The 25,093-nt window shown below is 43.2% G+C and overlaps 1 protein-coding gene across 1 annotated transcript in view; it reads left to right on the forward strand.

Moving 5' to 3' along the window:
- LOC115153423 (dystonin) overlaps positions 1-25,093 on the forward strand; it is a 195,299-nt gene that overhangs the window by 62,371 nt on the left and 107,835 nt on the right. Inside the window, exons 10-27 of the mRNA XM_029698858.1 lie at positions 4,886-5,052; positions 9,291-9,403; positions 10,020-10,126; positions 12,795-12,914; positions 13,444-13,539; positions 13,653-13,780; positions 17,202-17,295; positions 17,553-17,707; positions 17,852-18,305; positions 18,416-18,544; positions 18,792-18,869; positions 18,985-19,146; positions 21,847-21,951; positions 22,246-22,341; positions 22,430-22,555; positions 22,794-22,946; positions 23,439-23,720; positions 23,988-24,171. Of these exons, the coding sequence (XP_029554718.1) occupies positions 4,886-5,052; positions 9,291-9,403; positions 10,020-10,126; positions 12,795-12,914; positions 13,444-13,539; positions 13,653-13,780; positions 17,202-17,295; positions 17,553-17,707; positions 17,852-18,305; positions 18,416-18,544; positions 18,792-18,869; positions 18,985-19,146; positions 21,847-21,951; positions 22,246-22,341; positions 22,430-22,555; positions 22,794-22,946; positions 23,439-23,720; positions 23,988-24,171 (2,749 nt within the window). The remainder of the gene's footprint in view (positions 1-4,885; positions 5,053-9,290; positions 9,404-10,019; positions 10,127-12,794; positions 12,915-13,443; positions 13,540-13,652; positions 13,781-17,201; positions 17,296-17,552; positions 17,708-17,851; positions 18,306-18,415; positions 18,545-18,791; positions 18,870-18,984; positions 19,147-21,846; positions 21,952-22,245; positions 22,342-22,429; positions 22,556-22,793; positions 22,947-23,438; positions 23,721-23,987; positions 24,172-25,093) is intronic.

Below are 25,093 nucleotides of genomic sequence, written 5' to 3' on the forward strand. Positions count from 1 at the left end.
CATCCAATGACATTGTATTACTTCTCTGATATTTTTTCTTTTAAGAATGTCTTCTGAGAATGTGTTATTCATCCGTCACTTGCTATGGTTTGATAGGAACTGAAGCTATAAACTGTAGAGATTGAAGTTATACAGAAGTGTTTCAGACTATTACCTCTGGTTGACAATTGGTTTACAAAGCCGTCTCCTAGGTGCGTTTACATACTGAATACATTGAAGTCCCTCTGGTATTCCCTACAATGGGACACATATTGCATATCCCCCTTGGGACAAGGCATTGAGAAGACTGGTGCATTGTCTTCCTTTTATGTGAATAACTGCAGGGAAACCTGAATACACTGCCATGACGATGCTCCATACTGTAGCTCTTTGGTCTCTGCAGTGTCGTCTGACTGACAGTCAAGGTCTCCAAGGGTTACGGTCAAGGTCCTGTTAGATGTCTCAATAAACTGAGGTTCGGAGAGGCACACGAAAACAAATGTGGAGGCTTTGACTTGTTTCACCAGGGTAGATAATACAGGTGAATGTGACAGGATAGAGTCTTCCATCTCAATATAATGTACACGTCTCTCTCTCTTCCCTCCTTCCATCCTTCCACCCCTCTCTGGCCTTTGTCATTGGCAGATCAAACAAAAGATTGAAGACAGAGCTATTTGCAGGGAGCACTAACATCCTGTTAGACAGGTGGATAAAAAGGAAGAAAGGATAAAGTATGATGACTTTGCAAAAAAAGGCTAAGATAAGTCAGCAAAATATAGGCCTATATTTTAAGACTTTATTCGATGCTGAAAGACTGTAATTACATTTTCCACATTGGTTTGCTATGAATGACAAATTATAGTTTTTCAAAACTCTGATATTATTGAAACACCACATGAATGAATATGAACATTTACATAGTAAGTAGATTTCTATGAAAGTAAAAATAGGCTGCTCATGTGTTGTGGTTGATCAAGTAGTTTTGCTTTTGTGCTAAGTATACTGTGTATTGTGTATGTACTGCAGCCAGCCAGGTATACAGTATGTAAACTGCAGGGCCTAGCAGACTGTAACCTTCAGGGGAAATGTCACTGCCATCAGAATAGAGCCAGAGCCTGGTGGGACAGTTATTTTTAGTTGGGCTATGCAAAGAAATGATTTATACTATTTCAATCAACACACATCCTGAGGCCTTGCCAATTTCACTCAATTTGTCAACTCACTTGTGGTTGTTCGGAACATTTTGTTGAATATTAAAAAAAAACACAAGCTTTATATGCCTTTCATGGACCGTACTTGCTACATATGTCACATATATAATGACATATAATCAAATCATTATGTTTGTTCCATAGGTCATATACATGAGTCACTTCCTGTGCAAAGTGTATACTGTATTTGCCCCCATTTGAAATGGGATTGCAATGGTCCGATTGGATAATAGTGTTTGTTTAAACCATTGGACTCAAGCCCCACCTCTGGCTTTGCGATTGTAAACAGTCTGATTAATAGGCAAAGTGAAAGTGCTTTGTTAGCCTAGCAGGATTTGCATCGGCTGCTTTTGTTGACACATGCTGCCCTGTTATTTTTAAAGCCCCTATGATAGGCAGGGATTCTCTCTGCTTGGTTCGGCCTATCAGGTTAGGCCAACTTTCTGAGCAAAGTTTTCCCATACGGTGTAATCAGGGGTCATCAGCCGGCAGAGCAGAAAACCGTCAGCCATCTGATCCTGTCCCGCTGCCGCACCTCGCTCCCTCCCCTCTCCTCAAACAGGCAGCCTCGTTACAGACAGGCACATTTGGGGAAACTTAACACCCGAAGGGGGTCTGGAGGTGCCCGTGTTTACACTTCAGATGAGGAGGACATCACAGGAGGACAGACCAAAACAGGGACCAGGGCTGTTTCTCTTTCTTTGAGCTGTGAGGTAGAAACGTGTAGGACGTGGCTGTGCGTCTGCCTCGCCTGCAGTGCATTTATGGTGTTGTTGAATTAGCCGGGCCAAGGAAACGTTTCAAAGGTCAGAGACTGAGAGACGATTCCTGAGAGCAGAGCAGAGTTGAGAGGAGAGGAGAGCAGTCACAGAAGAAAGGAGTGACAGAAGGAAGTGCCTGGGACATTTTAGCTTCTTCTGGGAGACAGACAGACTTTCTCTCTCCAGCTAACCCAGCACTGTGTGGAGGGGAGGGGTGTTTGTGTCTGCTGCCGGGCTGCCTGCCGTAGCTTTTTCTCCGCCCCCTTGGAGGAAAACTATGGCTGCCTCTTTGTGGAATAACAGAGCTCTGGATCAAGTTAAGTTCACTCACGGAATCCCAACGTGAAATTAGAAGGAACGTAACGCTGTTTATAGAAAGGGAACTTAGGACTGACAGTCATGGGCAATGTGTGTGGCTGTGTACGGGGCCCCAAGGAGGAATGCTATGTGGACCCCACCAAAGCTCCGCTCAGCCTCGAGTCCAAAGAGCTCCGCGGCCGGCGCTACTTCCAGAGGAAGAAGAAGAGGAAATCGGGGGAGTTTCAGCGTCCGGAATCCCTCCGGAGCCGAGGAGGAGAGAGTGTCCAGAGTGAGGAGGATATACCCAGAAAGGTAGAGCACCAGCATGGAGTAGACAGGAGCATCAGGGAGAGCCAGGCTGGTGCACCGGAAGGGGAGACACCCAGACCTAGGCTGGGAAGTATCAGCAAAGGGGTGTATGTTGGGGAGGTCCCCAAAGTTCCTCTTGGGAAGAAGTTAGCATTACGATCTGGACGGATTCCTGCACACCAGACAGACAGAGAGGAAAAGCTCCATGGCATCACCAAGACCTCCAGGAGTATCACTCCTAAGGATGGTCTGCTGGAAAAGAAGCTGCTACATAAGCAGCTGAGGCGGGCGGTGACATTCGGAGCTGTGGAGCATATGCTCCGGACCCTGAGAGGAGGCAGAGATCACAACCTAGAAGGGCTCCCCAAAATCATCTGGAGCACTCAAGTGCACAGGAAGAGGAGGAGGAGGTTTCACAGCTGCTCTGATGGAGGGTCCCGCTCTCCAGATTATCTGGAGCCTCTCCAAGCATCTGCCAAGTGTACATCCGCCCAACAAGAGGTAAACCAAGTGCAGGCTATTTATAGCCAGCCAACATGTGTGGACCAAAATGTAATGTGCTACTGTATCAGTAGCTTGCTACTGTAACTCTGTAATACTGTACAACTGGTGGCTTGGTTTGGTTCCTCTTACATGATACAGATGCACTGTTTTCTGAAATAGCAAACATGATCTTTGCTTTCGTATGTTTTCATTCTTCTATGAAGTGTTGTTCTATTGCAGTGGTGTTGCATGGAGACAGTGTTTGTGTTGATGTGTGATTGAACCTCACGGCACAATCTTTCCGTATGCTGTACTGGCAGACTGCTAACCGCCATTTGCTCTCTAAAACCAATCAGAAGACAACTATTATTATACTATGACATAGTCTAAGATTCTCTTTGAGTGAAACAACAACATAACTGGCATCATCACATGCTGTGATGTGGAGCTGTAATTTACAGCCTACAAAGCCACAACACATGGACACAGAGATAATTACAAAGCGCTGAGTAGTTAATTAACTTGTTTCACTGGTATGATTCTCCTCACAAGATATTTCACTCAGCAGTGTTTCTTGTGAGCCTCACCTCTCCTCGAGCTTGGCTACTAAGGTTCTACCCATTATGCCAAACCAGATTCTAAACTGTTTTTTGATCTTTAAAATGTTGTATACCTCAGTGATAAACAGCTGGTATTTGGAAAGGTTATTTGTTCTCTTTGATTCTCCTTGAAATGTTGATGTTTTGATTGCCCAGGTCCATATAACTCACCCCCTCCTTACTTCTAAGACACAGGTTATATCAGTGTCTGTGTTTTGCTTCTAGATTTCCCAGCTTTCGGATTCTAAAGGTAAAATACCAAAGGAAGCAGCTTATCATGACAAGACCACTATTTTCCATGACGTAATTCCAAGTATAGGAAAGTGCAACAACCTTGGGGTCATTTGAGCAATTTTTACACAAATTAGTGGTCAATCTGGCAGCACATAGCATCATCTTTTTAGTATGCCCCCAAATCAACTGAACATGACTGCTACAATATGTCATGTTACTCACATTCAACCCCAATTTCAATGTCCATTTTTGCTTGCTCACCGTTTTGGGACAGATTTAGGGCTAAGGTTAATGGATAGTTGGAATTTTGTTGACAGTTAGTTAGTTAGTATACTGAACATCTACAAACCATATATTTGGGACTTTCCAAATAAAGTCCTACCATCATTTTGCTTACTCAACGATTGTTAAAGTGTAGCTAGGTCAGCATTGCCTAGCGAAACATGAAGCATGACAACGCAGCAGGAAGAGGTTCAAAGGTCACTTCCTGTTGTCAAGGTCAGAGGTGATCATGTTTTTCCTCCAGCTATAGATACATGGAATTGCTTCCTGATGTCGACTGTGTTGAAACGTCAAGGGAATGTGTTTGGTTTAAGATCATCGTACCGTCACTCTTTAACCTGTGCCAACAAATGGATTATTTATTATCCAGCTGCCAATTTGAGATGTCCAATAGGGACACTGTGGTTCAGTATGAAGCAAGTAAGGAATTATATGAATTTGGTGCAGACATTTATCATGTGTGTATTCATTCAACAAAATATAATGAATTTAGCACATTTATGTTGTTATTAGTTATTCTGTCTGTGACTCTAGAAAGGCTCCCAATTCAAACATATGTTCCTAACATCTGAAGTATTTCCATGAGTTATGATATACATTATTGTCCCCGATATAGTCTGTCTCACCCATAAGCTTGATGGTAATTTAGGTGTCTGATGGTAATGTAGGTGTAATGACTAGTTTGTGTTGTTCCTAATAATAACTTGTTTGTGTTGTTCCTCTCCAGATCTCTGAGATCCATGTTTGCGGGGAGTCTGAGGACATGACAGCCAAGGAGCGGCTGCTGATGTGGTCCCAGCAGATGACAGAGGGCTATGTGGGCGTACGCTGTAACAACTTCACCACCTCCTGGAGGGACGGGAGGCTGTTCAATGCCATCATTCACAAATACAGGTAACACCATTTACAAATACAGGCAACACCATCATTCACAAATATATGTAACACCATTTACAAATACAGGCAATGGCATCATTCACAAATATATGTAACACCATTTACAAATACAGGCAATGCCATCATTCACAAATATATGTAACACCATTTACAAATACAGGCAATGCCATCATTCACAAATACATGTAACACCATTTACAAATACAGGCAATGCCATCATTCATAAATACAGGTAACACCATTTACAAATACAGGCAATGCCATCATTCATAAATACAGGTAACACCATTTACAAATACAGGTAACACCATTTACAAATACAGATAACACCATCATTCATAAATACAGGTAACACTTGATATACGGAACCTGTATCTGAAAAAGAGACCCCTGTATCACCAATCCCTATATTTAATTTAAATTCCAGCACAGTGGCCTTATTGTTTGCTTTAGAATCCTTTTTTAGGGATATATATATATAAAAAAAAATGTAATTAGTCTTTCATCAGGGTTTAACTGGAATATCACCTCGTGAGTATATTTCCAGTGTATAACAACAACAATTTACAGTTCATAAGAACATAACTATCTTCCTCCTTTGTTTACTTTTGTGTCTTTTGCTGAGTCACGTCTGTGATTCACCATCACATTTTGAGTCTTGGACTTTTCTGTTTCCCATCAATCCAATAAGGCAGCACTTAGTGGTTGGATTTTCAGTTAGACAGTATTGGATTTCAGACCCTGTATATTCTACCTTGTTGGACTGACCTAAAATGACATGAACTAGACTGAAGTAGATGGAAAGGTATTTCTACTTTCTCCCGCCTCCCTTTTGTTTGTTATGGTCAATGTCACATCACTATTTGCAGTCCAAGCCTTCTCAAGTTCAATGGACACATAACTCAACACAAGTTATTGACGTATGTGTGGGTCATGTGGAATTGTTTAACTTAAACATTGACCTCTTTTTGGCTGGCCTGACTGTCTTTGGCTCTTGAGCAAACACGTGTTTATTTCTCTGGAAAGTCGGGGACTGCACTGCGTCCCTAGGCATTTCCTCTGTAGTTAGCTTACTATTTACAGGATTATATTACATTATATTACAGGCTCATTTTACATTGCTAGCTATTTTTTCCTCACACTAAAACTTTTCTACAAACAAATATGTTTTCTTCAATAAGAAGTTCCTTACTAATACCAACATATTTCAAGAAGTATAGTATGTGATGAAATAGCTGAAATAACCTAAAACATAACAATGCAAACCAGTCAAAATGATTATTTGCGAAAATACTACACTTGTGCTCTTCCAGTTCCAAAAGTATCACATATTGTAAGGATCTATGTGTAGCTGGTGCAGAGGAGTCAGGCGCAGGACAGCAGAGATGAGTAAATAAAAATAACTTTACTTAAAATCATCAAAATACAAGAGAATTACCAAGCCCACAATACGGACCACAATACAACAATCACTCACAACCAAACATGGGAAACAGAGGGTTAAATAATAAACAGGTAATTGGGTGAGTGAAACCAGGTGTGTAAGACATAGACAAAACAAATGGAAAATGAAAAGTGGATCGGCGGTGGCTAGAAGGCCGGTGACGTCGACCGCCGGACGCCGCCCGAACAAGGAGAGGGACTGACTTCGGCGGAAGTCGTGATAGTACCCCCCCTTGACGCGTGGCTCCAGCAGCGTGCCGACACCGACCCTGGGGACGACCCGGAGGATGAGGCGCAGGGCGATCCGGATGGAGACGGTGGAACTCCCGCAGCAATGAAGGGTCCAAAACGTCCTCCACCGGCACCCAGCATCTCTCCTCCGGACTGTACCCCTCCCACTCCACGAGGTACTGAAGGCCCCTCGCCCGACGCCTCGAGTCCAGAATGGCTCGAACAGCATACGCCGGGGCCCCCTCGATCTCCAGAGGGGGCGGAGGAACCTCCCGCACCTCAGAATCCTGGAGTGGACCAGCCACCGCCGGCCTGAGGAGAGACACATGGAACGAGATTTATACGGTAATCTGGGGGAAGCTGTAACCTGTAGCATACCTCGTTAAGTCTCTTCAGGACTTTGAATGGCCCCATAAAACGCGGGCCCAGCTTCCGGCAGGGCAGGCGGAGGGTCAGGTTTCGGGTCAAGAGTCAGACCCGGTCCCCTGGTGCGAACACTGGGGCCTCGCTGCGGTGGCGGTCGGCGCTCGCCTTTTGCCGCCTCACGTCCCATTGTAGGTGCACATGGGCGGCGTCCCAGGTCTCCGAGCGCTTAAACCATTCGTCCACCGCAGGAGCTTCGATCTGGCTCTGATGCCACGGTGCCAGAATCGGCTGATACCCCAGTATGCACTGGAAAGGAGAGAGGTTGGTGGAGGAGTGGCGGAGTGAGTTTTGGGCCATCTCTGCCCAGGGGATGAACACCTCCCACTCCCCCGGCCAGTCCTGGCAATATGACCGCAGAAACCTACCCACATCCTGGTTTACTCTCTCCACCTGCCCGTTGCTTTCGGGGTGAAAGCCTGAGGTGAGGCTGACCAAGACCCCCAGATGTTCCATGAACGCCCTCCAGACCCTGGACGTGAACTGGGGACCCCGATCAGAAACTATGTCCTCAGGCACCCCGTTACGCCGGAAGACGTGTGTAAACAGGGCCTCCACAATCTGTAGGGCCGTTGGGAGACCGGGCAAAGGGAGGAGACGGCAGGACTTAGAAAACCGATCCACAATGACCAGGATCATGGTGTTGCCCTGTGAGGGAGGAAGATTCATCAGGAAGTCCACTGACATGGCGACAACGGCCGTTGTGGAACGGGTAGGAGTTGTAACTTCCCTCTGGGCAGGTGCCTGGGAGCCTTGCACTGGCGCACACCGAGCAGGAGGAAACATAAACCCTCACTTCCTTGGCCAAGGTGGACCACCAGTACTTCCCACTAAGGCAACGTCCGACTGATGCCAGGGTGACCAGGGGAGGGTGACGTGTGGGCCCAATAGATCAACCGGTCGCGGACAGCAGACAGAACGTACAGAACGTACAGCTGGACACTAGTTTTGCTCCGCCGGGCTGAACTTCTTCGAAAAGAAAGCACAGGGGCGGAGCCTCGGACGCGTCCACCTCCACTTTGAACGCCAAAGAGGGATCCGGATGAGCCAGCACGGGAGCCGAGGTTAACAGAGCCTTCAGGTGACCAAAAGCCCTGTCCGCCTCAGCCGACCACTGCAGACGCACCGGTCCTCCCTTCAGCAGTGAGGTAATGGGAGATGCTACCTGACCAAAACCCCGGATAAACCTCCGGTAGTAGTTGGCAAACCCTAGAAACCACTGCACTTCCTTTACCGTGGTGGGAGTCGGCCAATTACGCACGGCTGAAATGCGGTCACTCTCCCTCTCCACCCCTGAAGTGGAAATGCGGTACCCTAGGAAGGAGACGGACTGTTGGAAGAACAGACATTTCTCAGCCTTGACGTACAGTCATGCTCCAACAGTCAATCAAGCACCCTGCGCACCAGGGACACATGCTCGGCGAGTGTAGCGGAATATATCAGAATGTCGTCAATATACACCACTACACCCTGCCCGTGCAGGTCCCGGAAAATCTCGTCAAAAAAGGCCTGGAAGACTGATGGAGCAGTCATCAACCCGTACGGCATGACGAGGTACTCATAATGCCCAGAGGTGGTACTAAATGCCGTCTTCCACTCGTCCCACTCCCGGATATGCAACAGGTTGTAAGCACTCCTGAGATCCAATTTTGTGAAGAAGCGCGTCCCGTGCATTGACCCGATCGCACTGGCGATGAGAGGCAGTGGGTAGCTATACCTCACTGGGATCTGATTGATCCCTCGATAGTCAATACACGGGCACAGACTCCCATCCTTCTTCTTCACAAAAAATAAACTCGAGGAGGCAGGTGAAGTGGAGGGCCGAATGTATCCCTGCTCCAGGGATTCGGAGACCCATGTTTCCATAGCCGCCATCTCCTCCTGTGACAGAGGACACACGTGACTCCTGGGAAGTGCTGTGTCTACCAGTAGATTTATCACACAATCCCCCTGTCGATGAAGTGGTAATTTAGTCGCCCTCTTCTTACAGAAGGCGAGAGCCAAATTGGCATATTCTGAGGGGATGCGCACGGTGGAGACCGGACTTTCCACCGTAGTCGCACCGATGGAAGTCGTGACACATATTAACATTTCATAAAACAGATGAGCTCCTATTAGTATGTTCTCTTCCTTTGCAGACCTGATCTGGTGGATATGGGCAGAGTGTCGGCTCAGACTAGCCGGTCAAACTTAGAACAGGCCTTTGGTGTGGCTGAACGGCTTGGGGTGGCCAGACTACTGGACCCCGAGGGTGAGTTGTTCAGTTTATCCACATGCTCGTCCGTAACAGTTTGTTTGACACAGAAGGTAAACATTTGCCATTAACACCTCTTTGCTAGAGTAAATCAGCTTGAAGAAATGCAATGCATTATTACCCGAGTGGGGAGATGACTTCTAAACACAGCTTTACTTACAGATGCAGGATCTTCACTTGATCACCGTGCTGCAGGAGAACTTTCCTGCAGTGCAGGAAATGTGTAACTTGTTGTGTATTTAAGCTTTAAAAAGGCTTCTAAACTTTGTAATTTCCAATTTCAGAGTTTATTTTCCCTTATGAAAAATGTATTAACCTCTAAAAATATTCCCATTAATTGTAATTCACATATTATTTGACATTTCAGGTTGCTGCAGGATTATTTTCCTGCTGTAGCAAACAGCCTCAAATTAAGATCCTACAGTTATACTAGCTGCTATTTGTTTTATTAGATGCTTTACAAAATGAAAACGACATAACAAGCATATGGGATAAATAGGATTCAAATAGCCCAGAGTATTGCTGTCTGATTTGAAATAATTTCTGGTATCATTTACAGTACCTTATGATGACCGTGTTGTGTATTTGATTTAATTTCACCTTTTCTCACCAGACGTGGATGTGCAGTCTCCTGATGAGAAGTCGGTCATCACATACGTCTCCACACTGTATGATGTCTTCCCTAAAGTACCTGATGGTGTTGACGGTATCAATGCAAATGTACGTACATGATGAACAGATTCTTGTACAGCACACTTAAATCTCCTATGCAATTATAATTAAGAAAATAGTTTTGTATTTTAAAAAAAACAATATAATGAAAGCAAAATTCACCTCAATACAAAGCAGCATATTCCTATTAACAGCATGGGTTGACTTATACCTTTTTAAGCTTCTTTGACTGCAGTGTACTTTCCTCTTGAAATCGAACACAGTAAAATGTGTTTTTATGAATGTGATTATCACCATTTTAAATCAATCACTGCATGTACAGTTGAAGTCGGAAGTTTACATACACTTAGGTTGGAGTCATTAAAACTTGTTTTTCAACCACTCCACAAATTTCTTGTTAACAAACTATAGTTTGGCAAGTTGGTTAGGATATCTACTTTGTGCATGACACAAGGAATTTTTCCAAAAATTGTTTACAGACAGATTATTTCACTTATAATTCACTGTATCACAATTTCAGTCGGTCAGACATTTACATACACTAAGTTGACTGGGCCTTTAAACAGCTCCAGAAAATGATGTCATGGCTTTAGAAGCTTCTGATAGGCTAATTGACATCATTTGAGTCAATTGGCGGTGTACCTGTGGATGTATTTCAAGGCTTACCTTCAAACTCAGTGCCTCTTTGCTTGACATCATGAGAAAATCAAAAGAAATCAGCCAAGACCTCAGAAAAATAATTGTAGACCTCCATAAGTCTGGTTCATCCTTGGGAGCAATTTCCAAATACCTGAAAGTACCACGTTCATCTGTACAAACAATAGTACGCAAGTATAAACACCATGGGACCACGCAGCAGTCATACCGCTCAGGAAGGAGACACGTTCTGTCTCCTAGAGATGAACGTACTTTGGTGCGAAAAGTGCAAATCAACCCCAGAACAACAGCAAAGGACCTTGTGAAGATGCTGGAGGAAACAGGTACAAAAGTATCTATATCCACAGTAAAACGAGTCCCACATCGACATAACCTGAAAGGCTGCTCAGCAAGGAAGAAGCCACTGCTCCAAAACTGGCATAAAAATCCAGACTACGGTTTGCAACTGCACATGGGGACAAAGATCATACTTTTTGTAGAAATGTCCTCTGGTCTGATGAAGCAAAAATAGAACTGTTTGGCCATAATGACCATCGTTATGTTTGGAGGAAAAAGGGGGAGGCTTGCAAGCCGAGAACACCATCCCAACCGTGAAGCACAGGGTGGCAGCATCATGTTGTGGGGGTGCTTTGCTGCAGGAGGGACTGGTGCACTTCACAAAATAGATAGCATCATGATGATGGAAAATGATGTGGATATATTGAAGCAACATCTCAAGACATCAGTCAGGAAGTTAAAGCTTGGTCGCAAATTTTATTTACCTTTATTTAACTAGGCAAGTCAGATAAGAAAAAATTCTTGTTTTCAATGACGGCCTAGGAACAGTGGGTTAACTGCCTTGTTCAGGAGCAGAACGACAGATTTTTACCTTGTCAGCTCGGGGATTCGAACTAGCAACCTTTTGGTTACTATTCCAACACTCTAGCCACTAGGCTACCTGCCGCCCCAAATGGGTCTTCCAAATGGGTCTTCCAAATGGACAATGACCCCAAGCATACTTCCAAAGTTGTGGCAAAATGGCTTAAGGACAACAAAGTCAAGGTATTGGTGTGGCCATCACAAAGCCCTGACCTCAATCCTATAGAGAATTTGTGGGCAGAACTGAAAAAGTGTGTACGAGCAAGGAGGCCTACAAACCTGACTCAGTTACACCAGCTTTGTCAGGAGGAATGGGCCAAAATTCACCCAAATTATTGTGGGAAGCTTGTGGAAGGCTACCCAAAACGTTTGACCCAAGTTAAACAATTTAAAGGCAATGCTACCAAATACTAATTGAGTGTATGTAAACTTCTGACCCACTGGGAATGTGATGAAAGAAATAAAAGCTGAAATAAATCATTCTCTCTACTATTATTCTGACATTTCACATTCTTAAAATAAAGTGGTGATCCTAACTGACCTAAGACAGGGAATTTTTACTTGGATTAAATGTCAGGAATTGTGAGTTTAAATGTATTTGGCTAAGGTGTATGTAAACTTCCGACTTCAACTGTATATTTCACACAGATCCTTTGAATTCACATCAGTGACAAGTATTTTTTCCTTACCTTTGGCATACTTTCTTAACTGTATTTTTCACTTGGATCTCGACTTTGATTCGAAACTTGATTCTTGGCTGGGATTGGGCACAGAGGTTATATGCAAATATGCATTCCTTTGCCTCACTCATATGTCTAATGGAAGGCATTTTTTTCAATCTGGCTTTGTTGAGGCAAATACTGTAAGTCTGAGCAGGATGCTAAAAGGGAGTATTTAGCTGCTGAAAGCCCTCTGAGAAAATTGTGGAAATGTTGTTTTAAAGGCTATGGAAGAATGCTGAGATGTGTGTACACTAATAACCACAGCAAAGAGTCTTAACTACTTATTTTTGTAGTTTAGTTTGTATAGCACCAACTGTTCAAATAAATATTATGACAAGTTGCCCTATAGATGTACTGCTTGAACGACTTGAAATACGCTCAAAATACGCTCTACCCCAAGAACTTGGTCCATTTGGAAAATGCACACATCCCTACATGAGCCAATGTATTGATTAAAACTGATATTTTTTTCTTAACAGGATGTTGATATCAAATGGGTAGAGTACCAGAACATGGTGAATTACCTGATCCAGTGGATCAAACACAACGTGGGATTGATGTCAGACAGAGCGTTCCCTAACAACCCAGTGGAACTAAAGGTAAAGCACAAAGGAAACGTGATTACAGATCAAATGCAGCTTGAATGAACACATTTTCTGCTATATTGAATGGTAGAAAGATCCATAATTTGATCAAGAATTAACCTCCAATAAGCCTCCAATATCTGGAGTGTTTGTCTAGTTGGTTTTCAGTAAGCTGGATATCAGTTTATAGAGCTTGGCCCTGAAAGCCTGAGGCTAAGAGCCCAAGCTCTCTGAGGCTTCATATGGCCCCATAAGTAGCGTCATGTTAATGAAATGGAATATTAAAGCGAGCTATATTGACAGGTGTCAGAGAGCATCTCTGTTGACTTCAAATAGTCCATAGCTGCTAATACAACATGCAATACAACTGTGTGGTACAGTCATTTCAAAGCAGACTAGTGTGAGTATACACAGATACTAGATGCATGTATAATAGCATAGACAAAATGTACTGATTCTACTGATTCAATATTTCTCTGATATGTGGCTATGTTTGCACTGAACTAATGTTTTTATGTATTTATGTATATATCTGTTTTTACAGGCACTTTATACACAGTACTTGCAGTTTAAAGAGAATGAAATCCCGCTGAAAGAAACCGAGAAGAGCAAAATCAAGCATCTTTACAAAATGCTGGAGGTATGCTACCGCGACGTACGCTCACTTGTTCTTTAGAGCCTGTCAGCTCTTTCCAAACCAGCAAACTACAATGAACTTCACTAAGATGTTGATGTGTATGTGTTGGGGGACAGGTGTGGATGGAGTTTGGTCGTATCCAGCTGCCTCAGGGGTTTCACCCCAATGATGTGGAGAAGGAATGGGGCAAGCTGATCGTGGCCATGCTGGAGAGGGAGAAGAGCCTGAGACCTGAAGTGGACAGGTATGAAGGGTCATCCTTCTGATGCTGCTGGTGCACCACACACTACTATGATTTGTAATTCTAATCCCGTATTTACCTGACAGCCATGTAAGTCATGTAAATACATGAGCTAACTAAGATTGAAGATTTTACCCAATTGCCTGATTAGAATGACTATGAAAAACTGTATTTAGTGATTGGTTTCAGGGTCAATGGTGAGTGCTCTGGTGAACTGCTTATTTGGGTTACATGAAGTCCCCCTCTTTTATAATTAGATGTTTGTGTCTAAACTTCTGTTTTAAGGATGTGCAGTAATTTGATTATTCTGTGGTTCATGAAAATGACATGGTCTTTACCCTTGTACATGCTGTGGTCTGTGGTTTGGTTAAATTCTGAGTTCTTCAAACTGAGGTATCTATTTTTTTCCTAAAAGATACTTTCTATGTCTCTTGTCAGGTTTGTAGGCATTAATTGTGCTGTGATTCCATGCCTAGTTTATCGGCTCAAGCCATTCAGTGATATTTGTCAGGTACTTTAGAGCGCTGATGGTGGGTGTTCCCATCATTTCTTGTCAACATCACATTGTTTAGAAGCTGACATTCTGGCACAGTCACAGGCACATTGTACTCTTATCGTGTCATCTCGCATTAATGGTTTTTGGACTGCAGGTACTATTTATGTTGGAAATCACCTGGCTTGTTGATATCTGGTAATGTTGTGTGATATTATGTAGATAACTATTGGCTTTGCAAACCAATAGAAGCCCAGTTGTACAGTATGTGCCACAACCCCTCTTACCAGGATTGTGGAGTAACTGATTACATGTAATCCGTTACATGTAATCAGCAGCATACTGTACTAGCATACCACCCTGCATCCCACTGCTGGCTTGCCACTCAAACTAAGCAGTGTTTGTCCTGGTCGGGCCCTGGATGGGAGACCTGATGCTGCTGGAAGTGGTGTTGGAAGGCCAGTAAGAGGCACTCTTTCCTCTGGTCTAAAAAAATATCCCAATGCCCCAGGGTAGTGATTGGGGACATTGCCCTGTGTAGGGTGCCGTCTTTCGGATGGGACGTTAAACGGGTTTCCTGACTCTCTGTGATCACTAAAAGATCCCATGGCACTTATCGTAAGAGTAGGGGTGTTAACCCTGGTGTCCTGGCTAAATTCCTAATCTGGCCCTCATACCATCATGGCCACCTAATCTTCCCCATCTTCCAATTGGCTCATTCATCCCCCCTCCTCTCCCCTGTAACTATTCCCCAGGTCGTTGCTGTAAATGAGAATGTGTTCTCAGTCAATTTAACAGGTAAAATAAGGGTTAAAATGTAACTGATTGCAAATAAACCTGTAATCTATTAAATTACCAGCAAAAATATTGTAATCGGATTACAGATTTGAAAAACTAAATTAATATTTATAGGATTACTTTTAATTCAGAAAGGATTATTATGCCACTTTTCTGTTTTCTCAGTGACATTCACTGATACTGATTGAGTCTGACCACAAGTCAGAGACCACGATGAGGAAACACCAAATGTGTTTGATGGATAACGGGAAAAGATGAGGAATTGGCTTTTGTAGGCCAAAGTCTTCTAATGGTGCGACTGCTGTCGGCATCCAAAGATTATCCAACTTGAATAAATGTTTAGAGCTAAGGACAACAGCAGTGGTGGTACAGATATCAGTTATTATTGATATCTATATAGCGCATTGATGTGAATCACACTGCTTCTCTCTCATTTAGCTATTTGTGCCTTACGGATTGTGGTTGTTATGGATGGCTGTTCACAAATCTAGATGTGTATTTTAACCCAATAATGGTTGAATTGAAGAAGTTTAAGCTGCTTATCAATCATTGTTTTTGTGACCAGTGGACAGACAGTGAAAATGCACTCTTGCAACAGCTGCATCGTGTGGATCCCAGCCTATGGAAGAAAAGTTTGAGGGAGTTCCTCCCTTCTAAACTCCTCCGTGGCATTGTGCTCCATACTGTCAAAAATGTGTTTCATTTAAGAAGACCATGAGTGGAGCTATTATTGCTCAATTTAATTTGTGTTGATAATTTTTTTTTGCATAGGCCTCACGGACACATGCTCAAATTGGCATACTTTTGATAGACTTTAACAGCTGCAAATTATCGAGATACCAGTGTCACCAACAAAAACGTAAACAATAAGCCTATAGCAAATGCAGAACATGGCATACATTTTTCACATGCAAATAGCACTTTTCGGTAGTGCTCAAAGCATGCCATTCCATGAGAGCAACATTTCTTTTTCGACTCGAAGCAATGAGTACAATCAGTCCTCCATGACAACAACATCATAAACAACAGAGTTGGCTAATAAGTCCTTCGTTTTTGGGTTATGCTCAGGTAAAACAATTTGGCTAATCTATGTTACCAAGACCTATTACTGAAGATCAAGGGGTATTAAATTAATTGGAATGACTGGAAATCTGACTAACTTTGTTTTTAATGTAAAGATATAGGCTAATCAAATGATAATCAGTAGTAGAAAGCAGTGTGTTAGAAGAAGCCTACATAACCAACCCATAAAGCAAAATGCAACATCCATTTATGGCCAGCTATGTAAACATTGATTTATCCTGCAATAGATGTCTATCAATTTGTAATATACATTTTTGTCTTCTTCTAATGCCTCTTAAGGGGAAGGTAATCTAAAAGTAACTGAAAGTAATCAGATTACGTTACTGAGTTTGAGTTATTCAAAAGTTACGTCACTGATTACAATTTTGGAAAGTTACCTAGTAACTGTAATGGATTACATGTAGAAAGTAACCTACCCAACCCTGACTGTTACTGTCTGAACATGTAATGAATTGTACAAATATTGCCATGAGCTTCTATGGCCTAGGGCAAGATGTTCTTTAAGGGGTGGGTTCAATTTTATTGTCTCTTCACCTCGTTGCATGAGGACAAGGATGGGCCTATAAAAGGGGGAGAAGAAAACACTTTGTGTCAGTTGGACCTGTGAGTGTGTGTATGTCTGTGCTGGAGTTCCTATTTTAGATGGAAGCGAGATTAGCTAGCTAGTGTGATTCTCTGAGTGGCTCAATATAGTCCTATAGTCTTCTAGCTTGCACAACAACATGGCATACAACATGGGATACAGCACTGTCTCGTCTGTGAGCAACAGCACTCTCTCAGGACCAGCCATAGAGCCGCTGCTCTCCAGCACCACAGTCTTTCCAATGTTTCTCAATAACAACTCTGTGTATGGACCAAGGTGATGTTATCTATTAGAAGTCAGGGCTGTCCAGGATTTTCTTGTTTGTTTGTTTGTTTGTTTGTAGATGTATTTTCTGCAGATGGGATTTTCAAATGGAACTGATGCCATTGCAGTGCCACACCTTTGTTGTTTATTCTGTAAAATTACATCTTTAATAGGAATGTCAATTATTGTATTTTTTCTTTTAGGCTTGAAATGTTGCAGCAGATTGCAACCAGAGTCCAGCGGGACTGTGTCACTGGAGAGGACAAACTAGCGTTAGCACGAACTGCCCTGCAGTCTGTAAGTAAATAAGAATTTGTTCTTAACTGGCTGGCCTAGTTAAATAAAGGTTAAATGTCAAAAATAAAATAAAAAAATAAAATAAAATTGCAACAGCATATTCACAACAAAAGCTCAGAATACTCCAGGTCCTGCTTTTACTGATGTTTATTTGATGATGCAAATTTTGTGTCTATTTTTTTACATCATTATTGTTATTGAATTTTGTAATAGAAAAGTACATCACCGACTGTTTGGACATTTTCTTTTTTTCTCAGGATGCTAAGAGACTAGAGTCTGGGGTCCAGTTCCAGAACGAAGCAGAGGTCTCTGGGTACCTTCTGGAATGTGAGAACCACCTGAGACAGCAGGTGGTTGATATCCAGATTCTACTGGACGGGAAGTTCTACTGCTCCGATCAGCTTGTTCAAAGGTGCAAACTCACTGCTTTCTCTAAATGCCATGCAACACATATAAATAAACATAACATTTGTTGTGAAATGTTCATTAAACTGATCAAAAAAATCATTAAACTATATTTCTAAACATATCATTGTGTGTTGTGTGTATGATCCAGGGTATCCAAGCTCCGTGACGACCTGCTGGGGCTGAGGGCAGAGTGTTCCTCTGTGTACAGTCAAGGACGCACCCTGACCACCCAACAGACCAGGATGATGATCTCAGGCATCACTCAGAGTCTCAACTCAGGCTTCTCTTCATCGAACAACAACTCCAGCCTCACCCCTGGAGGCCTGGGAACACCCGGTTCCACCTTCACCTCCAGCTTTACCCCGGGCCTCACCCCTGCCCTGAGCCCCGCAATGACACTCGGCGGCATGCAGCCCGGGTCAATCCAGGCCTATATGGGGGGCGGAGGAGGGGGCATGGATCCGGGATCCCTCCAGCACCACAAACACATGCAGATCCGCAAGCCCCTGGGCAAGTCCTCGCTAGTGGACCCCGACATGACCAAGGAGGAGGTCAACATGAACTTTGTGCAGGACCTGATCAACTGGGTGGAGGAGATGCAGGTGAGGATCTACATGTATTCACTGTACTGTTAGTATAATCCTATACATTTTGATATTTGTGATTTAGACATTTTGAGACCAATTCTTAATTGTTTTCTCTTCCTTTGAAGGTGCAATTGGATCACGGAGATTGGGGAGCCGATTTGCCAAGTGTGGAAACACATTTAGAGAACCACAGAAGTGTTCACAGAGCCATTGAAGAATTTCAAATGAGCCTTAAAGAAGCCAAACTTAGTGAGGTATGTACAAGCAACAGTCCGCCTATTGTGCCAAGTTTTTGTCTGGACAAACTTATAAACTTTGTAAATGAGAACTTGTTCTCAACTTGCCTACCTGGTTAAATAAAGGTGAAATAAATAAAAAATAAATAAATAAATATCTCTGTGCATCACATTCAGTTGTTTTGCTTTGAGTGCAAACCCCTCAATGCTGCAAAGTTTTTAAATGTCAACTAATAAAAACATATGGTATGTCTATTTATCTCAGATTCAGATGACCCAAGCGCAAAAACTAAGTTATTCTGACAAGGTGGGCAACTTAGAATATCAGTATGGGAAGTTACTGGTAAGTTTCCTGTTAAAATATTTGGTAGTTCTAACTAACAAAATAATGACTTCTCTACTATTTTTAATACCACATGGACAACCTGACTATTTCCTGTGGTTCTGGGCTTCTGTAGAAATGTTCGCGGGAGCGTCAGAAGAACCTGGAGAGCCTGCATGACTTTGTGTCGCGGGCCACCATGGAACTAATCTGGCTCAACGAGAAAGAGGAAGAAGAGGTCGCTTTCGACTGGAGCGATCGCAACGGCAACATCTCCAAGAAGAGAGAGTACCACGCTGTGAGTCCCGACACTGTTCAGAACATTGTATTTCCATATTTTGCTCACAGAATATAATATCATCATTCAGTTCTTATTCATTCTTGTAGACAATTACTTTAACATTACAGGTGTGTTTATTAGCCAGTTGTTGGTGACTTTGAGGCTAAACATCTGAGCTATGCATTTCTGGCATGGATCCACCGCTGGCATGTACAGCCTTCCCACCAGGAAGTGGGTTTGACTTAGTTGACCTAAAGGGATTAACACATTTCCTTCTGGGGAAACAATATCTTGTGGAAATCTTATTTCTGAGGGTGGTATGTTTACGCTGAAAACAAAGTACAAAGGCTACATAACGTATGGGTGGAAATTAGTCATGGGGCTTGTTTGGGGCTTACATCATACCATTTAAACACATGGATATGGCTATATTACCAATGTCCTATTCATCTTAGAATAACTTAGATGAATCGGTTCAATGTGTCTCCAATGGGATTTGGTTCAAGCTGGTATTTAGAGATACGTGCCATACAAGCCTCTTCCAAGTCATAGTGTAGGTATCCTGAGTGGGAAGGGATTGGTCTCAGGCAATGGTTGGATGCCAAGGACGTGGTGTGACATCTCAGGTCTCTCTCTCTCTCTCTCTCTCTCTGTGTCTCTCTCTGTCTCTCTCTGTCTGTCTCTGTCTCTGTCTCTGTCTGTCTGTCTGTCTGTCTGTCTGTCTGTCTGTCTGTCTGTCTGTCTGTCTGTCTGTCTGTCTGTCTGTCTGTCACTGTCTCTCTCTCTCTGTCATGGTCTGTCTGTCTCTCTCTGTCACTGTCTCTCTCTCTGTCACTGTCTCTGTCTCTCTGTCTCTGTCTCTGTCTCTCTGTCTCTCTCTCTCTGTCTCTCTCTCTGTCTCTGTCTCTCTCTCTCTGTCTCTCTGTCTGTCTGTCTCTGTCTCTCTGTCTCTCTGTCTCTCTGTCTCTCTGTCTCTCTGTCTGTCTGTCTGTCTGTCTGTCTGTCTGTCTGTCTGTCTGTCTGTCTGTCTGTCTGTCTGTCACTGTCTCTCTCTGTCTCTGTCACTGTCTCTCTCTGTCACTGTCTCTCTCTCTCTCTCTCTCTCTCTCTCTGTCTCTGTCTCTTTCTCTGTCTCTGTCTCTGTCTGTCACTGTCTCTCTCTCTCTCTCTCTGTCACGGTCTGTCTCTGTCTCTCTCTCTGTCACTGTCTCTCTCTGTCTCTGTCTGTCTCTCTCTGTCTCTGTCTCTCTCTGTCTCTGTCTGTCTCTCTCTGTCAATTCAATTCAATTCGCTTTATTGGCATGACGTAACAATGTACATATTGCCAAAGCTTACTTTGGATATTTACAATATAAAAAATAAATAAAAATGAGAATCAAAAATTGTCAACGGGACAACAGTAACAACAATAACCAACGGTCAATATAACCATACATTCAACAATAACAATAATCATACAGTTGAGGACATGTGCAGGTTTATTGGTCTGTCAGACACTGTCCCTCAACTTATGGCAGGCAGCAATGTAGTGCGCTGCCAACCCACAGCTCTCTGCGTCCTCCCCCAACAGGATGGGTAGCCTATCCTCATCAGAGAGGTCTTTAAAACCTTGAATAAGGATTTCAAATTTGGGGAAATGACACTCTCTAATTGTTTTATATTTTTGACATTTTGTCAGGAAATGCAGCTCCGTCTCAGGTTCTGCTGTTGTGCAGTGGTTGCACAGCCTTTCCTCTACAGGGAGCCAGGTTTTCCTGTGTCTACCCTTCTCAATGGCAAGGCTGTGCTCACTGAGCCTGTACTTTGTCAAGGTTTTTCTAAGGTTTTGATCAGTAACCATGGTCAAATATTTAGCCATAGTGTACTGTCGATTTAGGGCCAGATAGCACTGCATTTTGCTTTGTGTTTGTGCTTGTGTTTCCCAATAAGCAATGTAGTTTTGTTTTGACTGTGTTGTAATTTGGTTTATTCTGATTGATTGGATGTTCTGGTCCTGAGGCTTCAGTGTGTTAGTAGAACAGGTTTGTGAACTCAGCCCCAGGACCAGCTGGATGAGGGAACTCTTTTCTTTGCTCAGCTCTTGGCATTGCAGGGCTTGGTAATGATATGAGAGGGGGTCACTGTATTTTAGATGTTTCCAAAACTTAATTGCTCTTTTTTGAGTTTTTATTATTAGTGGATATTGGCCTAATTCTGCCCTGCATGCATTGTTTGTAGTTTTCCTCTGGACACGTAGGAGAATCTTACAGAACTCTGCATGTAGGGTTTCAATGGGGTGTTTGTCCCATTTGATGAAATCTTGTTTTGCAAGTGGACCCCACACCTCGCTGCCATAAAGTGCAATTGGTTCAATGACATATTCAATTAGTTTTAGCCAAATTTTAATAGGTATTTCAATTTGAATTTGCTTTTTAATGGCGTAGAATGCCCTGCGTGCTTTCTCTCTCAGTTCATTCACTGCCTCATTAAGGTGTCCAGTTGAGCTTATTTTTAAACCTAAGTAATTGTAGTGTGTACAGTACTCTATATATTTTGTACCAATTGAGAACTTTGGTCTAATTCCCTGAGATCTGGATCTTCTCTGGAAAATCATTATTTTAGTATTTTCTTCTCTCTCTGTCTCTGTCTCTCTCTGTCTCTGTCACTGTCTCTCTCTGTCTCTGTCTGTCTCTCTCTGTCTCTCTCTGTCTCTGTCTCTCTCTGTCTCTGTCTCTGTAGGATCTGATGAGAGAGTTGGACGACAAGGAGAAGGTGATCAAGTCTGTGCAGGATAATGCAGAGAACCTTCTGCAGGAGAACCACCCTGCCAGACTAACTATTGAAGTAAGCCCTGTCTGTGTTTACAGATGTCACATAACCACTCCATAACCATCTGATATAAACTGCTTTAATGTAAATCCAATATTTTTTATATGATAAATCAGTTAGATTGTATGTCTCAGATAATGAGGTAATTTGTCCATTCAAATATAAATATGATTACTCATTTTCAGCTAAACCTGCGTTGGTGCTCAATAGTGTCATACACAACATTTCAATTTCTTCACTAACTTGTTCCTAGAAGAACAATCATAAGGTATTTTTAATTGTAACATGTTTCTGTGTGGAATCCTCTAGGCATATAGAGCAGCCATGCAGACCCAGTGGAGCTGGATTCTACAGCTCTGCTCTTGTGTAGAGCAGCACCTGAAAGACAACACAGTCTATTTCGAGGTAAGTTATCTGTTTTCCTCAAACAAATGGATGAAGGCCTGCTAGTTGCAAAAAGCTAATCTGATCTCCTTTCCTCACTCCCATACAGTTTTTCAATGATGCCAAAGAGTCCATGGACTACCTGAAGAGCCTACAAGGTGACATCCAAAGAAAGTATGGCTGTGATCGGACAAGCAGCGTACACAAGCTGGAGGATCACATCCAGGAGTCCATGGTAAGCTGGCATTCCCAAACTATGTTGTTAAATGAGACACATAGACCAATCCCAAAGACTCATATGGTCATAAATCCAATTATGAATTCCTAGAGGTTCCGAATGAATACCCCCACCATTAAACATTAACTAACAATCCCTGTGAGTGAATTCTGCTTATGCTGAGCTGGTGAAGTATCATAATCCACCTGTGTGTTTGACTGATGCTGGAACATGGGTGTGGTCTGTCTGTCCCCAGGATGAGAAGGAGCAACTCCTCCAGTACCGCAGCACAGTGGCTGGGTTGGTGGGCAAGGCCAAGGCCATCGTCCAGCTCAAGCCCAGAACCACAGACACCCCTATCAGGTCTTCCATACCCGTCAAAGCCATCTGTGACTACCGACAAATAGAGGTACTATTTGAGTCTCTTCTTAGAGATACATGTATGTGCTACCAGGGGCGCAACTTTCACTGGGGACGGGGGGACGGGGCAGTGATACAAAACGAGGCAACGGTGTGCTTTAGGACCATGCGGACGCATCCGAGCGGTCGGGTAGGCTGTTTAGAGTGTTTATCCAACTGGATAAAAAAAATATATACATAAAAATAAATGATGTATCCCCCACTTCTAAAACCAAAGTTGCGCCCCTGTGTGCTACTGTCTGTTTTCTATTTATACAAGTAGTTCATCACAAGTCGCATACTTTACATTGAGTTGTCAAACTTATCTTCTATAGTAACAAGATGTACATTGAGGTCTCTAAGGAACATGTTTAGCCATGTTAACTCCAGGGATGTTTATTTAGATAGCGGATCAAAAGTTTGATACTTTGAGTTGATTTGGATTTCAGAGTCAAATTGTAGTCGTTTTGATTTGTCATGTCTCACTTTGTCTCGCTCCTAGATCACCATCTATAAGGGTGATGAGTGTGTCCTGGCCAGCAACTCTCACCGGGCCAAGTGGAAGGTGATCAGTCCGTCTGGCAATGAGGCCATGGTGCCCTCTGTCTGCTTCACTGTGCCTCCACCCAACAAGGAGGCTGTGGACCAGGCCAGCAGAATTGAGCAGCTGTACCAGAATGTCCTGACTCTGTGGCACCACTCACACATCAACATGAAGAGCGTGGTCTCCTGGCACTACCTGATGGCGGACGTCAGAGCCATCCGCAACTGGAACGTGTCCTCAGTACGTTTACACTTATCTACTTAATCAACTTCTAGACCCCATTAGCAACACTTAAAGTGATAAAGGTATAATTATGCATCTTCTATTGATTTTGGTCTTCATAAGAAAGAGGGTGATTACTGCTATTAAGCCTAGTGTTTCCTATACTCACCGACTTTACCTGTCATTTCATCATTATAGTTGGTGCTGACTGTACCTTTTCAGAGAACATTCTAGAAGGTTTCCAGGTATGGGTCTGTCTCATGTGTTTTCCCCTGTTCTCCCCAGATTAAGACCATGTTGCCAGGCGAGCACCAGCAGGTCCTTAGCAACCTGCAGTCCCACTTTGAGGACTTCCTGGAGGACAGCGAGGAGTCGGAGGTGTTCACAATAGCAGACTGTTCCCAGCTAGAGAGGGAGGTGTTGACCTGCAAGGAGTACTACGAGGAGCTGCTCAAGTCTGCAGAGAGAGGCAAGGCTGAACTAAGATAGTCTTCAGAGAGAGGCTAAGCTAAACTAGTCTGCAGAGAGAGGCTAAGCTAAACTAGTCTGCAGAGAGAGGCTAAGCTAAACTAGTCTGCAGAAAGAGGCTAAGTTAAGCTAAACTAGTCTGCAGAGAGAGGCTAAGTTAAGCTAAACTAGTCTGCAGAGAGAGGCTAAGTTAAGCTAAACTAGTCTGCAGAGAGAGGCTAAGTTAAGCTAAACTAGTCTGCAGAGAGAGGCTAAGTTAAGCTAAACTAGTCTGCAGAGAGAGGCTAAGTTAAGCTAAACTAGTCTGCAGAGAGAGGCTAAGTTAAGCTAAACTAGTCTGCAGAGAGAGGCTAAGTTAAGCTAAACTAGTCTGCAGAGAGAGGCTAAGTTAAGCTAAACTAGTCTGCAGAGAGAGGCTAAGTTAAGCTAAACTAGTCTGCAGAGAGAGGCTAAGTTAAGCTAACTAGTCTGCAGGGAGAGGTAAAGTTAAGCTTGTCTGCAGAGAGAGGCTAAGCTAAACTAGTTTGCAGAGAGAGGCAAGGCTAAGCTAAGCTAATCTGCAGAGAAAGGCAAGGCTAAGCTAAGCTAGTCTGCAGCAAGGCTAAACTATTAGCTAACTTCTACTCAGCAGCTCGCTGGTACATGTTTTGGCAGCAGTCCTCGAGGCAAACAGATGGTTCTTTAAAACTATTAGGCATAAAGCTAATATATTTTGGAATTATGTTTGAACCTGCCAGGGTCCCGATGGCCAGAACTGTAGGAAAGGGTGTGTTTGTGTGTGTGGGCGTACTGATGCGTGTGTCACTACATTTTCCCTATATGTTTCCCCTGATCTTGCAATTATGTCTGTTTAGATACTTGTTCTTATGTCACCACAGGGAGTAGAATCTCCTGCAGAGGACTTTAGGGAGGTGTTGATTTGC

Source organism: Salmo trutta, chromosome 18 (genome assembly GCF_901001165.1).
Source record: "Salmo trutta chromosome 18, fSalTru1.1, whole genome shotgun sequence".
Classification (NCBI taxonomy): domain Eukaryota; kingdom Metazoa; phylum Chordata; class Actinopteri; order Salmoniformes; family Salmonidae; genus Salmo; species Salmo trutta.